The sequence below is a fragment of the Phalacrocorax carbo genome, chromosome 3 (assembly GCF_963921805.1).
Source record: "Phalacrocorax carbo chromosome 3, bPhaCar2.1, whole genome shotgun sequence".
Taxonomy (NCBI): domain Eukaryota; kingdom Metazoa; phylum Chordata; class Aves; order Suliformes; family Phalacrocoracidae; genus Phalacrocorax; species Phalacrocorax carbo.
The window spans coordinates 94,388,379-94,404,202 of NC_087515.1; the positions used below are offsets into that span (position 1 = coordinate 94,388,379).

Consider the following 15,824-nt stretch of genomic DNA (forward strand, 5'->3'; position numbering starts at 1 on the left):
TGAAGTTAAATCATTGCTTGCTTTTCTGCCATTGCTTTCTTCAGTTTTTAAACATGGTGTGTTATTTTTCATGTGCAGATGCGTGTTGGACCATCAGTGAATGAGGTGCAGCTGGTAGATCTCATTCCCAATACTGAATACACTTTAACAGCTTATGTATTGTTTGGTGATATCACAAGTGACCCACTCACCACCCAGGAAGTGACATGTATGGACACCTCGATTTTTGCTTAGTTATTGCTTCAGCAACATTTAGTTTTATTTTTATGTGATTCAACAATTTTTATATATTCTGTTTTGTTTAGAAGACCATCTTTTCCATGTTTTATGCATTTTCTAACACATATATTTCAAAAGATCTTAAAAGCAATTTCAATAAAAAGGGACCAACTATTGAAAGAGGAGCAAAAGGGTATTTTCCTTCAGTAATGAAGGAAGTTGGCTTGACAATCTTGAGGTTATAATGTTTTTAGCAGGCCTTGATTTTGCTTGCATTAACTTAAACCTTGTTCCCAGATTCGGACATTCTTTTTAAGTGTAGAAAATGCTGAGGAAACATGCCATATCAAGAAAAAAAATGATCTAAACATGGCTTCCTTTTTTATATGTTTCTTTAAAAATCTTTCCTTGAACATTTCTTACTGGCAGAGGCATATTTCTGGACTAGATGCATGTAGTATGGTTATTTGTACATTCTTGAAAAATGTTAAACCCTTAACCGTACATGAGAAGTCGTTGTTGTAACCAAAAGTTATGATCTTAAGCACTGATACTTCTAAAATTGTTGTGCTCATAATTTACAAAGGTGAAGCTACCATAGTTTATAGCTATTTTGCTCATCGCTGGGACAATAAGTTCCTAAACTGTCTCGTCTAATGGCCAGACCAATGAACTTCCCAGGAAATTATTGCCTCCATTTCAATGAAATGCATGAAAAGAATTTAATTCCTTCTGTGAGAGACTTATACCTCTGTCGTGACTAGCATTTTCACTTGCTACTGTCATTATTTCTACAGTACCTTTGCCTGGACCCAGAGGCTTAACAATTCAGGATGTTACTCACAGCAGCATGAATGTCCTTTGGGATCCTGCCCCAGGGAAAGTTCGAAAATATATCCTAAGATACAAAATAGCTGATGAAGCTGATGGAAAGGAGGTAAATAACAGGAACATTTTTGAAAGTACTAGAAGACGGTTTTATGTTGAGGAGCTAGGTTACTAAAATAGTATTAAAAGTAGTATTATAAGCCAACACTGAGAATAAAGAACATCAGTTCATGGTGACTGCAGTCAGGAAAGGGTACTGATTTCTAGGAAACTGAATAAGCACAAGATAGATTTCTTTGTGTGCTCCCTCTTCCTCCTCCTCCAGAGAGGGAAAATCCTCAAACTGACTGGAGAATTTTCCTGTGCTTTGATAAATAGCGGTTTCTGCTCTCTGCCTAAGTGTTATCTTGCCAAGCTCTAAGAGCAGCTTACAATCAGGAGGACAGGATTGTGGAGTAAAGGTATGTTAGCCCCTTTGTGCACTGTCAGAATACGTGTGAGCATTGTTAGAGATGCTTTTGAGTTATGTTCAAGCTTTCCATAATTGCGCCACTAGGAAGAAATCAGCTCTTGGAGGATTAAATGTGTTTTTGTAAGAGAATGAGAGCTTTCTGGAGATGCAGCCTGCATCCTCATTTCCAAAAGAATCAAGCAGAGAAAGATCTGCAAGTAGTACTATTATCTCAGACATTATGCTTTGCAAGGGAGTTAGTAGATAGCACTCAGTATTCAGGTGTAATTTTAGGGGAATATGACAAAATTCAGTGTGGAATACTTTTCTCTTTTACAGTACAAGAATTTCTGCTGTTTAATAGAGTGCAGAGTCAGAAATAGAGCAATTTACAATTCGCAAGTCACTATTTTTATTCCTAGGTGGAAATCGACAGACTGAAAACCAGTACTACACTCTCTGGCCTTTCCTCCCAAACACTGTATAATGTAAAAGTTGTTGCTGTGTATGATGAAGGGGAATCCCTACCGATAAATGCAGAAGCTGTCACTCGTAAGTTTTCCTAATAACACTTCATGTGGTTATTTTTGCCTTTTCTTCTATTTAAGTTGTGTGTGTTGCAATACATTACTGGGTTTAGGTGGAACTGTAATTTAACCTGAGAAATATTTTACTTGCATTTTTAGCATTATTTGCAATATAATAATCCCTGGGAATCTTAGATGAGTTCAGTGCCTCGCTGCAGTAAACACTGACCCTGCAGTCTGCAGCGAGGTGACAGACCAGCAACTGAAGCAAAATTTTTTGTGCTTAGAAGCTGGACGGGGAGTGCAGGGGTAGAATTAGTATGAAAATATGAGGGCAGAGGAAAGGTTTAGCAAGTCTATGCAGGAATCTAGGAAAGTAAGTAGGAAACTGGGGCATATGCTTGAGGATTAGAGAGGCATGATCTTGCTTCTGATCCAAGAGAATTTTTGTGCCATGGAATACTAAAACAACCTGTACTTTTAGAGATTCATAAAGGCAGCATTTGAGTAATCTCAACAAACAGAGGCAAGGAAGTGGTGTTGCACAAATGGTAAGAGCCAATCTCCATGCAAGAGAAGTGACAGACTGAAAGGAGAAAGGTAATATGAGGGGAGCCCTCATCCTGATCTAGGTTTATGATTTACGAAGACAGCTAACCAGAAGAGCTACAATAGAAGTGAGCAATGCTATCTTATCACTGGCCCTCACTCTGGCGTGAAAAATACAGAAAAAACATGCACGTGCTCTCTCTCTTTTTTTCCTTCTCAATTTTTCATTTTGTAGCCTAGTGTATTTAAAAATGTGTGTGAGATTCTTTTTGCTTGCTTTTGTGCTAGCCTTTTTCTATAGCTGTGGTTTTGTGTGAATGTGTGTGTAAAGAAAAAGAGGAAAGCTCTGACAAAGAAATTATTTTTAGTTTAATTCTCTGGTTTTACCTATTTATGAGTTTCTTTCTGGTGGCTATAATATTTTGCCTCCTTAACCTTCAGTTAACCTCTGTGAATTCTTTCTAAATAAGTGGTGTAATTCAGTCATGACTGACTTGGCTTATATAAAGAATTTTAAGATCTGGGAGAAACTCGTGCAGGAGCTTGACCTTTACGTGTGTGAGTTCATAATCACTCCTTCTAACTCCAAAATGAAAGAGCTAGGACTTAATCTGTTGTGAGTAGGTATGTGAGTTGGGACCTCTACTGAGGTCAGTAAAGCTACTTCTGTTTTATCTTGTGATGACCTGGTGATGTGACCTTATGAAAGATGATTCGCTTTGTGTAGGTGGCCTGGGTAATACTAAAGCATTTTATTGTAGTCATTAGAACCATGGGAACTGAGAGATGAATATTCTACATAATCTTCTAAATTGTCTGAGTAATTCCTTGGTTTAACTGTATTTATTTTGTAGTTACACTTTGTGGAATACTTTTCCTTTTCTAATAATAGAGCCTGTGCCAGCACCAGTCAATCTCAGAATCACAGACATAACCACGAATAGTTTCAGAGGAACGTGGGATCATGGAGCTCCAGATGTCTCTCTATATAGAATAACCTGGGGTCCCTATGGAAGACCAGAAAAACAGGAGGTAAGAGGAGATACTCTCCATAAGATTTTGTGGGCAGTCTCTCAATGGGTATGTTTTTAAAATCAGAAATGTAATTATGAAATTGCCTGTAACTTGCAAGCCATTGTTATGCTCAAGGGAAATTCAGTGAGAAGGTGTAGAACACATAGTTACAGCCACTTATAGTGATGTTACTGTGTGAAATGTCACTCAGTTATATCCCATTCTCTGTTTATTTGTTTTGGTTTCTATTTATTTATTTATTTTACCTTTTTTTAATTTCTCCACAAGACTATCTTAAATAGGGATGAGAATAGTTTGATCTTTGAAAATTTGAATCCAGATACATTATATGATGTCTCAATTACTGCCATCTATCCTGATGAATCAGAAAGTGATGATCTCATCGGCAGTGAACGAACACGTAAGTAGTTTTGGCATGTTGTTATTCATAGTTATTAAATCAGAAGGCATACACATACAAAAATTCTGACAACTCTTTCTACTTTTTTCTAGTACCCTTGGTACCTATCACCACACAAGGTAAGAATCTGAATTTCCAGGCATGGTATTATTAAAGAAAACTCATAGCTATCTTTTTCCAAACTGTGAAGAGTGTTGACATTAAAAAGCTGACATCATGTAATAAATATTATTGTGTATTTAGAAGAACACTAAACACTAGATTACCACATGTTTATTAGTTAACAAACATTACAGTTTATGTTGTCTTGCACTTAATACCTTCTGTTCTTGGTCAGGCATTCATGCAGCCCTAAAAGTATGAATGAAGTGTTTGTCCCTACCTTTTGCTTGAATTACATATGTATTCTTTTCTTTATTACATTTCTCAGCCCCAAAGAGTGGCCCACGAAACCTTCAGGTGTACAATGCAACTTCACACAGTTTGACTGTGAAGTGGGATCCTGCCAGTGGTCGAGTGCAGAGATACAGGATCATTTACCAGCCTATCAGTGGCGATGGCCCTGAACAGTCGGTAACTAATTTTGAAGTGATGTAGTTATTAAACCTTAAATGAGAGTTCTGCAAAGAAATCCATTAGATTAATTTATTTTCAAAGCACAACAGTGTATATATTAATCTACTTTTAGGTGAAGATTTATATTTGTAGTGAATAAATATGTATTCCCTCCTTTTTCTTTCTCCCCTTTCAAATCAAGATAGAATGCTTTTTATGGAGCAAAAGTAGCTTTGGATACAGCCTGTTTCCTTGAAATCATATAATCTCTAGATATAACTAGAATAAAGTTAAAATATGTTCAGGAACAAGCACATGAGACTACGAGTCACAGATATATAGGTATCACAACAATTAATAACATGAACTACCGTGACTAGTACACTTGTAGTGTGTTTCATGGGCTGTCAGAAGGACTTTGCTGTGGAACACAGTGTGGACAGTTGAGACTGTCTCTTACCATACTAGGGAGAGAATAACCGTGCAGAAGCAGCATTTGCAAAAACAAATCCATGTGAAAGATATGCTAGGGAAGTGTTTAAGGTATTTTAGTGTGTTTTAATATGACTGAGCAGCTGTAATGATAGAGAGAGCCAGTGCTGTATGATCAGCCAGCTTTCCCTGCATTGTCAGCAAGAGCTGTGTTGACTACTGGCAGCCTACGCAACACAGCCTGGGAATGTCTGTTTATCAGAAATGTGTGCTACTTAAAAATGCCCTGTTCTGCAGAGCGAAGCTGTTGTGGTTACTGACTCACAGGAACAGTCTCAGATGAAAACCACACTCATTTAGCTTGTTCCTGTAATTGGAGATCACACATGTTCATAAGTGTATCTAGGAACGTTTACTTTAGAATCAGTTAGATACTTACGCACCCGTTTTTACTCTCTTCTGAACAACATGCATTTGTGTTGAGGTAATCGAACTGTTGTACAAATTGAGTAGTTGAATGCAAGTTTAGTCAGAAATCACTAGAAGTAGAAGGAATAGCAGTTAATTAATATCTGTAATTAATTGCTGGTACTGGAGTAAAAAAGAATTATGGGCATTCTGTTGAAATTTGTGCAAAGAATAGACAAAATAGACTTAATTGTTCACAGCTGGATAGAGTCCAGTAATGACAGTCAGAGAAGACACCTCTTTTTGAGGAAAGCGCACAGAACACTCATGCTCTGTTCATGGCATTTTAATGTCTGTCTGCAAATAATTCTCAGCCATATGATGGTAATTCCTTGTCTGCTTTTTTTGTTACTGTGATATTTGATTAAACTGCAGTTGCTGGGTAGACAATAGCAGGGTCCCCACTGAAATTTTTAAAATAGAATTTCTAGAAGTTTTTATTTCTCTGTCTGACATTTAATGGCCTCAGCACCAAGAAAGAACACTGGTGATTTGAAGACAACTGCAAAAACTGCACACCAAACTCTAGAGACCATCATGATCATTTAGGGTCAGGTTTTGAAAGGCAAACAGATACTAAAATATGGAGGCCATATGTGATGCTAAAAGCATTTATGCTTTGAACTGAGCTTTGTACACTTGAGTACAAACAGAAAGTTTCCTTGTAAAGCTAAAATAATCTACTCTATGAAATGTGAAGATGTGTAAATGCTTGCTCACTATCAGTTCTTCATCATCAGAATCTTTTAAGTGTTATGACAAACGTATTAGCCGAATAGGCTTTGAAAATGCACAGATAGTCTTAAAACTACAAAGGATGCCCTTCAGCAAGTGTAATTTCACACAATTAAAACCCAAAAAGCTCATGATTCACAAATGCTGAAGATCTAAGTATTATTCTCAGTGCGCTGTAAACGTTTTCCTTGGTGGAAATGATGATCACAGCATTATATGTAAAAGAAAAATTTAAATGAAAGATATACAATGATTTTAGACTCTTAACAGAGGTATTTTAGAAGCTGAAGTATCATGCTGTAAAATTTTTGAAATCAAGGAGAGACAATGTTGATATTGTATCAAATCTACATTAGAGATCTTCAGTGTGTTGTAATTTATTCCATGTTTGCATTCTACCTGAGAATGGAGCATAAGGAGCCCAATTCAAAGTCTGTCAAAATGCATAAAAGACTCTTATTGACTTGAATATGATGTAGTCAGAGGCAATGTGGAGAAACAGCCCTGTGCTGGCACAGAACCGGCAGTTGATGTATAATTGTGGTTATATGCAAGTTTGGAGCTCTTAAAGAATACTAGCTTTGTGTAACTGGACTCTGTCTAAACTTGCTAAGAGGAGTATTTACTAAATATTATTATTGTTCTATGTCTACTGTCAGTGTCAGTCACAAGAGCATTGCAGCATATGAAATATCAGTGTTTTCCACTCTGCATCAAATGCTTACATTCTTCACTACAACAGCAAGCTTAAAAGGGGCAGCATAAAAGGGATTTTAATATTTTTCTTTCATTTTACTGCAGACTATGGTTGGAGGGCGGCAGAACAGTGTGGTGATACAGAAGCTGCAGCCTGACACACCATATGCTATTACTGTGTCATCAATGTACGCAGATGGTGAAGGGGGGCGAATGACAGGACGAGGCAGAACCAGTAAGTAACTTCTTGAGATCTTCTTATTAGATGCGAAATGATATTGATGTGTTGCTTTTCAAATTAGCTGAGAAAAATTTCTTGTGGTGAAATTCATCCCATCTGTATTTGTAATTTGTACTTTGATGGGTTTCAAGTGTCTAAAGTAAGAAGGCCTGCCAGTCTACTAGCTGCAGAGAAACCCTGGACCACTACCTTAGACTGGATGCCCAGCTTTTATGGCTGAGAGAAACCCTAATGCTACTATGGAACTTCTTCCTCATTTTAGTCTGTTTAATTGTCTTATGCCACAATTTAGTAAGCACCTTAAAGAGTCTGGAGACATGTGAATCGTATATGTGCTGTTAAGTGTAAGTTTACTGCTTTCCTGTCAGCACTTTCAGTTCAGAGGCTGACCTTTACAGAATGCACTTTCAGACTCTACCATTTTATGTTGATAGCATTGTTCTGATCCTGCTATAGAACGCACTGACTGATTTGCTACCAGAGGCACTTCAGGCATAAAAACCAATTCACTATTTTTAATTAATTAGTTATTTAACTATACTTTTATTAATAAATTTGTACTTAGTTTACTTTTGAGCCTACAGTAGAAAGTGAGACATAGCAATGTGTTTGGTGAGGAGTGAGGAAAACAATCCTAATGATCTCATTGTATAATTCTAAAATAGCATCCAGAAAGAAATTTTTCTTACTATATTTAGCATTCCTTATGTTGTTGGATGAGGCTGATGTGTTTTATTAATGAAGACAAACAACATTTAACTTAAGCAGTCAAACCTGTTGTTTTTTTAAGTTTCCTAATGATACATTGCATAGACATGATCTACATCACAGGTGAGAGAATGTGGCTCCACATTTCTGACAGCTCATTGATCTGTTTCAGAACCTCTCACTACTGTGAAAAACTTGCTAGTTTATGACCCAACCACCAGTACTCTGAATGTTCGATGGGATCATGCAGAAGGAAGTCCTCGCCAGTATAAAGTGTTTTATGGACCTACAGCTGGAGGCGCAGAAGAAATGGTAAATAGTTTGTGTGGATCTCACTAACTGTCTCGGGTAAATTGCAGCTCATGGTGCTAGTGAGAGAAATAATGTTGAGTGAAGTGGGTCTTGTTTACCTATGCACTGGCTTTTTTTCTGTTCATAGCTACCTGGAGAAAATGCAGAGCACCTCCATGAAAGTCAGTTACTCCCATATGTATTACAGATGTTTGGTTTTATATAGTAGATCTTCAATGATTAGTCCTTAGCACAGGGATTTAATATCACACACAATTTTTTGTTTGTTTATTCTTAGGGTGGTACGTGTGAATGTAAAGCTGACTTCAGGATGTACAAAAGGCTATAAAGTCAGCAGACCTACTTTCTACCCATTTTTACTGCTAAGAAGTCATGTAACTGTGGGCAGTCAGCCAGGATAATATCTGTGAAAAGCAGAAAAATCCACATAGGTGTCTTATTCTAATCTCCTAAAATTACTTAACTGCTAAAGAGCTAAACATTCCTGAAAATGGGAACCCTTATTGCAGACTGGGAAAGTATTATTCTTTCTCACTTGTGTTTCTTTTTCCACATCTGTACAATTTGATGTGCCTGTGAAATGACGAGTATATGAATTGCCACTGTTTCAATAGCACCTAGAGATCGATTGATGATAAATATTCTTAAATGGTGTAGAGTTTTACTTTCTAACATGAGCTGCTCATTACTTCTTGTCATTAGCATGTTGTAGTGTTACATAATGTTTTTTTTTTTATTTAGAAAGTGACCTTTTAATGCCTCTGAGTTGCTAAATAGTAGTTATTAAAGAGATCACTGCAGATTCTGCTACTGTTACTAGTAGAACAGGATCTGGACCCAAAAGTGAAGATAGCTGTAAGGGATTGTATAGGAGAGTGTAGGGGTTAACAACTATTTTTGGTAAGTCCAAGACAGAACCTTCTTGAAAGCTAATTCCAGAAGATATCATGAACCCTGTTACTTCAAGCTTCACCTTTTGTAAAGTTTTTATCACATTCAGTCTAGAAATGAGGTGTGGTGGAAGAGTAAGGGAGATCTAAAAGAAGCTTAATTTTTTTTTGCATATTTATATAAATGTCATGCCCTTACCTTTCTTTTTAAATCTGTAGACCACAGTGCCAGGAAACACAAACTATGTCATCCTCAGGACTCTTGAACCCAACACACCTTACACTGTAACTGTGGTTCCAGTTTTCCCAGAGGGGGATGGTGGACGTGCCTCTGACACTGGAAGAACTTGTAAGTGAAATAGTAGTTTTCAAGAAAATGTTAGGATTTTTTGTGAGTGGCTCAGGTCATTAGAAATTGATTTTACATCAAATGTGGAAGTTTTTTTCCCCAAAGCTAAAACATAAGTGTAAGAAACTCTGCTTACCTGCTTGGTTATGGTTGGAGCTCTGGAACTTATTCTGTGTTCTTTGCTTATTTGGGTGGAGCCTTTCAGTCCATTTATCTCAGGCAAGCTCAGCTCTTATGTTGTGCAGTGAACTTATTGTTTATTTCCAAAAAACAGTAAAATTTTAATTGTAGTGCCAGCAGCAATTTTCCAGGGAGTTTGAGCTCCTAATGTCTGCATGAGCTAATATGTGTAGTTTGTGGCTACTTTTCATACCTATCTGATCAACAATAGGGTAACAAAGTGTTATGAACATACCTTCAATTTGCAGCAGAGTACATCTTTGCTCCCTGGCAGGGATGTTTATAAAGACTAATCAATGAGGTTCTTAGATTTGTAGATTTTGGGATAACAGAAGTAATATGTTTATCTTGGGCTGATGTGCTTCTCAGCTTCCTTTGAGCACTCTTGTAAATTCAAGTAGAATTGGAAATTATGTAAGCAACTTCGTAAAACTTAATTTAAATTGTTCTTGATCTAGTGGAGAGAGGAACACCGAGAAACATTCAAGTTTACAATCCCACACCAAATAGCATGAATGTCCGATGGGAACCTGCTCCAGGTCCAGTACAACAATATAGAATTAATTACTCTCCACTGTCTGGCCCAAGGCCATCAGAATCTGTAAGTAATTTACTTTTTATACTATTCCTTAAAAGTGTGTGAAGGATATTGCTTCCTTCGATGAATGTAGAATAATAATAATGAACTTGGGGCACTGTCTGCCCAGGAGTGTCCCTGCTGAAAACACTATGTCTATAGGTATTTAGTCCATTGTAAATAAATGCTTAATTTGGTGAAATAAAAGAAATAAGAGATAAGACTCTCCCATTTAAAACTGAGGATTGACGATTGAGTATCCTTTATCATACTGCAAGTAAAGATGAGCTAAAATGAAACCTTTTCTTTTTTTTAAAAAAAGAGAGAAGGAAACAACCAATATTTATTAGGAAGTGTTTAATTATGAAACCATATGCCAAGTTTATGTGATTTTACCACTAAAGTTTCTCTTTACCCCAAATCATTAGTGTTTAAGTAGGTCTTGGTGAGCGGTGAAGTCTGGATATGGCTAAAAGTTTGCCCTCTAGATGTGAAGTATGAGTTCTTGGATTTGTGTAGAAATAGGTGCAATTTTAGAGCTAAGCCTGTGAATGTACCCACACAAAATGTACACCCGTATTGTACTTATACAGATTAATATGTTTTTATGTAAAGAAGTGTAAGAATTTTTAATGAATCATTTTAATCTGTAAAGTGAAACTGCATATTACTTCACACATGAGTGGGAACCTGTCTATTAGTACCTGTTAGAAAATGTCCTTTATATGTCAGTACACCGTGACAAAATTTGCTTTTTTGGTTTCTGTTCCTGAATGTTTCTTTTTTTTTTCTGAACTGTTTTTATGTAAAATGTAAAAAATAACAATTCCATTTGCAGAATAAGAGCTCCTTATGTATTTGTCATTTTTTTTTTGCACCTGCTCTTGAATTTTATCAATGTTATTTTAAACTTGTATTGTTATTCTTGGAAAATGTGCAGCATGGTCATGTTCCCAATTTTTCTATATTTCATTCAAATTGTTCATTATAATGAGTAATGGTATAACCTGAAGCTTTTTTTAATATAGATGCCTTTTGCTTCTGTTTTAGATTGTGGTACCTGGCAACACTCGTGATGTGATGCTGGAGCGCTTGACTCCTGACACTGCTTACTCAATAAATGTTATAGCTCTGTATGCAGATGGAGAAGGAAATCCAAGCCAAGCACAAGGAAGAACATGTAAGAGGCAGTCAGTTCTTCCTTTGTGAAATATATGTCAAAATTAGTGTGTGAAGAATTTGTAAAAATTGGTTACAATCACAAACAGTGTAAGCCATTCAGTGCAACTCTGAGATCAATGCATCTGAGTTATAGCTGAAGCAGTTATAGGCCTCCATGGAAGGGATCTTTTCTCTCTTGCCTGGCAGTTGTGGTACACGCATGATCACCAAAGTAATTTTCATTTGTGAAATAAGCCTAATATGAAATTTTTAGAGTTTAAAAGCTGTTCTTTAAAATATCATTACAGAGAAATAGCAATTTGACTTTTGGAAAATAAAAATAGAACATCAAAATGGGTAAAATTTGCTGTCAATAGAAAAAAAAAGTGCTTCTGTTTTACACGCTAATTGTATATGTCAACGTCCCCAGATGTTTGTTTTTTTGCAGGAGATGCCTAAACACCAAAACCTCCTTGCTACAGCTTAGCCTGTGGGCACTTGGTTGGCTTATGCTTGCTTCTTTAAAATTCATTCTAGAAATAATGTGTAAAGAAACTGTCTATGGCAATAATAAGTCACTTCTTTTTTGCCTCTTCTATGTTTTCTCTGTTAAATCCCCATATTCATCTAAAACTTGCACATATGACAGGCAATAGATATACTTGTCTGCAAGAGTCTGAGAAGCAGAATGTATGCAGGTGCTCACTTTGCACATCCCTCTGATGTTCTCTCCCTTCCATACTGTTTCAGTTCCTCCAGTTAAGGCTCTATTTCTTTTTAACACTAAATATACCTGTATTTGTTTATTCAGGGTTTGAGAGAGGGCCCAAAGCTTTGGCTTCAGGGCAGCATTTGAATCAGTGGGAGCAACACTGAACTGGAAGAATCATGCTCTGTAAACCTTCTGTATTTTCTTTCTTTAGTGCCTCGCAGTGGTCCAAGGAATGTGAGAGTGTTTGATGAGACCACAAACAGCCTTTCTGTACAATGGGACCACGCTGATGGGCCAGTCCAGCAGTACAGAATCATTTATTCACCCACTGTGGGAGACCCTATTGATGAATATGTAAGTTCTGTAATTCCTTAGTAAGCACTGAGGTGTTCTAAGTTTAGGCCACAGAAAACCAAAGACACTCGTTTTACATGTAGTACACTCTGCATGCTCTGTGGGTTCTTCGGTCATTGTTAATGCTGAGAAGCCATGGTTTGTATGACATGGTTGTGGGTTTGTTTGTGTTTTTTTTTTTTTCTCAAAGTCACAGAACATGTACAGTTAATGAACAGACTTGTGTGTAAAATAATGTCAAAGATGTGAGTCACACATTAATCAGAATATTCTGAGTAGAACCTGCTTCCTGCCATTTAGTTCAAACATTGTGCTACAGTGGATAGCTGTCTATTAATTCGTACTCTATGCATTATGAAGTCAGGGTGCTAAGAAACAGAATAAACATAAATCTGCATTTTATAAATTGAAGAAAGTTGGCAGAGTTTAATAAAAAAGCAATGGTAACTTTGATTCAGCATCTAACTTGCTTTTGTGAGGTTCAGTATGAATTGTTAGTGTTTGTGTTTAATTTCCTGCAGCTTAATGATAACACAGGTTAATCTGATGCTTATAAAATTCTCTGAGCGTTTATAGCAAATCCAAAGTCAGATCCTATAGAGCTCAGTGGCAGAACTCCTGCTGACTGTCACCAGCTAAAATGTAATATGTATAGAGCGCTATTTAAATGCTATTACTGTTTATATATTATTATATAGGGCATGCTGAAAATTCAGTGGTTGAAAATTCCCTACTGGACTGGTTAATCAGGACACATATTTCTCAACACACATGTCTTCTCTGCAGAAAACATTGGACATTTCATAAAAAATAGCAAATCTCAAACAACTGAATTTTTTAATCAAGTAAAAATAGAAAATTTTTACTGGAACATGCTTTTGAGATAGATGCCTCAAGTTACTTTCCATAGTTTCAGTGCTTTATGGCCATTTTATGGAGCAGTGTCCCTTTTTGGATTATACCTACCTTTTCATTCGAAGGGAGCAACAGGGCATGGCTGCACCAGGAAGTTGAGGAGATTGAGGGACACATAAAGATGCACATTTTTATATATCGAAATATTTAAAGTTTCCTTCTCAGACTGTTGTTTCTGCCAAGAAAATTATATCCTAAGATGAGGATAATGACAAGGCAGATATGAAACTGATGAGTAGCTTGAATGACTTTGACTTCCATCCCCATTTTAGGAGCTTTTTCCTCTCCTGTTCTGTCTCCAAACACAACATCATGAGTTTTTCCTTTCTATGAGGGGACAGTACTGAAATTTTGGTGAGGAACTGCAGCATATCAGTCTGATGTAAGGGTAGAGACTGAAGAGTCAATTTGATTTATCTTTTTTTGCTGATCACAGTGTTTTATAATTTAAAATAACAAATACTGATAATTGTTTATAGGCTATAACCCTTAAGATATCCTGAGTTACTTTATCTACAGTGGACATAAAAAAGTTGTGCCAAGCATCCAAAAAAATTGTTAGTTCTAGTTACTCTCATTATTGATCAGTTACAGGATTGTGAGTTTGCCTCTGTTTCTTTTGCGTTCTAGATAACAGTTCCTGGGATAAGAAATAACGTGATACTACAACCACTGCAATCAGATACGCCATATAAAATTACAGTTGTGGCTGTGTATGAAGATGGAGATGGTGGACAACTGACTGGCAATGGCAGAACTGGTAATTCGTTTTAATAGTGCATATCCTTTTTTTTAATTTAAGGCACATATTCCTTGAACACTCCAACATTGTCAAGGTTTCATTACGTTAATTATGTCTTTGACGTGATTATTACCTGGCAGAGTTACAGTGCAAGTTTCTAGAGGTTGAAAACCAGCCACTAGTCTAATTAGCATGTTTTTCTTTCTTTTTAGTTGGCCTGCTTCCTCCTCAAAATATGTATATAACTGATGAATGGTATACACGTTTCAGAGTTTCCTGGGATCCTTCACCATCCCCTGTTCTTGGCTATAAAATTGTATACAAACCTGTGGGTAAGAAAACCTGTTCATTCTGAGTATACCACTTTCAGAATAATGGGGAACCAGAATAGAAATCATAAGTATCATGAAATGTTTGTGTTAAAAGATTTTTTTATTTCCTTTGTTTACTGATTTTGATGGAAGCTTAAGTCTTATTATCAGTATTTTATAAGAAGTGCAAACTACACTGTTTCATATTCAGTTACAGAGACTGAATTGTATAGTTAAAATTTAATATAGTGGCTAGATCAAGTCCTGGACCAGACTTGGTTTTCCTGTCTTTAATACCTCTTTGTCTTTCTGAGGATATGAACTGGTGTATGTGAGATGAGTATTGGACAGGTATTTAGGTACTAATGTCCTTCAGAACCTTTCTTTTATGTGACAGTGAATCAGTATACGTACCTTTCTATAAGTTAAACACAAGCATTTTACGATAGCTTGAAAAGCTATGTTTGTGTTCTGTTTGCAATACTTTAATAGGCTAAAATCTAAGAAATTAATATGTTTTGTTTTTGGAAAAACAAGATTAACAATTGATGACATGTAAAAGACAGTGGATAGTTTTGTAGCTCACCTAATCATGAATCTTTCTCTCTCTTCCTTTCAATTCAAGGTTCAAATGAGCCCATGGAGGTTTTTGTGGGAGAAGTGACTTCCTACACCTTGCACAATCTGTCTCCCAGTACTACTTATGATGTGAATGTTTATGCCCAGTATGATTCTGGAATGAGCATACCTTTGACAGATCAAGGCACTACATGTAAGTGAAAATAATTTTGTTGTAGTCATGCTAGACACATATGCTGATCTGAAATAATATTGCTTAAGAGAGGATTTTTAAGGCTGGTTGTTAGAAAGTCTAAATATCCTCTCGCAGAGAATACTCATCATCTGTCCATGATGTAAACCTTAAAAACACTAAGCTTGAGAACAGTAATGGTAACACAGTTTTAAGTAATGATTTGATGATACAAAATTTTCTAGTCTGCTTCCTAAAATTTTATCCAGCTATAGTTGAAGTCAGTCTTTAACTGTCTCCAGTGTAATACAGTATCTAACCATGCTAAGCAGGTCTAGGCTTTTGGCTGCTCTGCCTTTACCTCACAGGAATATCCACTGATTGAAACTTCAGCTTTTTGGGAGTAGATGATTTTGTTGGTGGCTTCATTTTAAGAAATTTCTAAAAATCTCTTCAGTTAAATCAAGCATCCTGAGTTTTGTTGACTCATTATGTTATTTTCATACTGCCCTATATGTGAGTCAGATTCCAATTTTGGGAAATTTCGTATTTTATAAAGAACTCAACTTACTGTATGTGAAAACTCATAAAATGGGCTGTTACCCAATACTGGAAGGGCATCAGACTTTGGGCCTTTGTAAATAGCTAGGCTGGGATTTCTAGGGCACAACAGAAAATGAAGAGATTTGAGTAGAACTACTCTTTCCTTCTGTGAGTATTTTTAAA

The 15,824-nt window shown here is 36.4% G+C and overlaps 1 protein-coding gene across 6 annotated transcripts in view; it reads left to right on the forward strand.

Moving 5' to 3' along the window:
• COL12A1 (collagen type XII alpha 1 chain) overlaps positions 1-15,824 on the forward strand; it is a 104,541-nt gene that overhangs the window by 49,312 nt on the left and 39,405 nt on the right. For all 6 annotated transcript variants that reach the window (XM_064447796.1, XM_064447797.1, XM_064447793.1 and 3 more), the window contains 16 exons: positions 79-208; positions 1,017-1,156; positions 1,921-2,050; positions 3,467-3,606; positions 3,877-4,009; positions 4,102-4,128; positions 4,440-4,582; positions 7,001-7,130; positions 8,017-8,156; positions 9,266-9,395; positions 10,034-10,176; positions 11,203-11,332; positions 12,237-12,379; positions 13,925-14,054; positions 14,249-14,368; positions 14,973-15,119. In XM_064447796.1, coding sequence (XP_064303866.1) covers positions 79-208; positions 1,017-1,156; positions 1,921-2,050; positions 3,467-3,606; positions 3,877-4,009; positions 4,102-4,128; positions 4,440-4,582; positions 7,001-7,130; positions 8,017-8,156; positions 9,266-9,395; positions 10,034-10,176; positions 11,203-11,332; positions 12,237-12,379; positions 13,925-14,054; positions 14,249-14,368; positions 14,973-15,119 — 2,056 coding nt within the window. The remainder of the gene's footprint in view (positions 1-78; positions 209-1,016; positions 1,157-1,920; positions 2,051-3,466; positions 3,607-3,876; positions 4,010-4,101; positions 4,129-4,439; positions 4,583-7,000; positions 7,131-8,016; positions 8,157-9,265; positions 9,396-10,033; positions 10,177-11,202; positions 11,333-12,236; positions 12,380-13,924; positions 14,055-14,248; positions 14,369-14,972; positions 15,120-15,824) is intronic.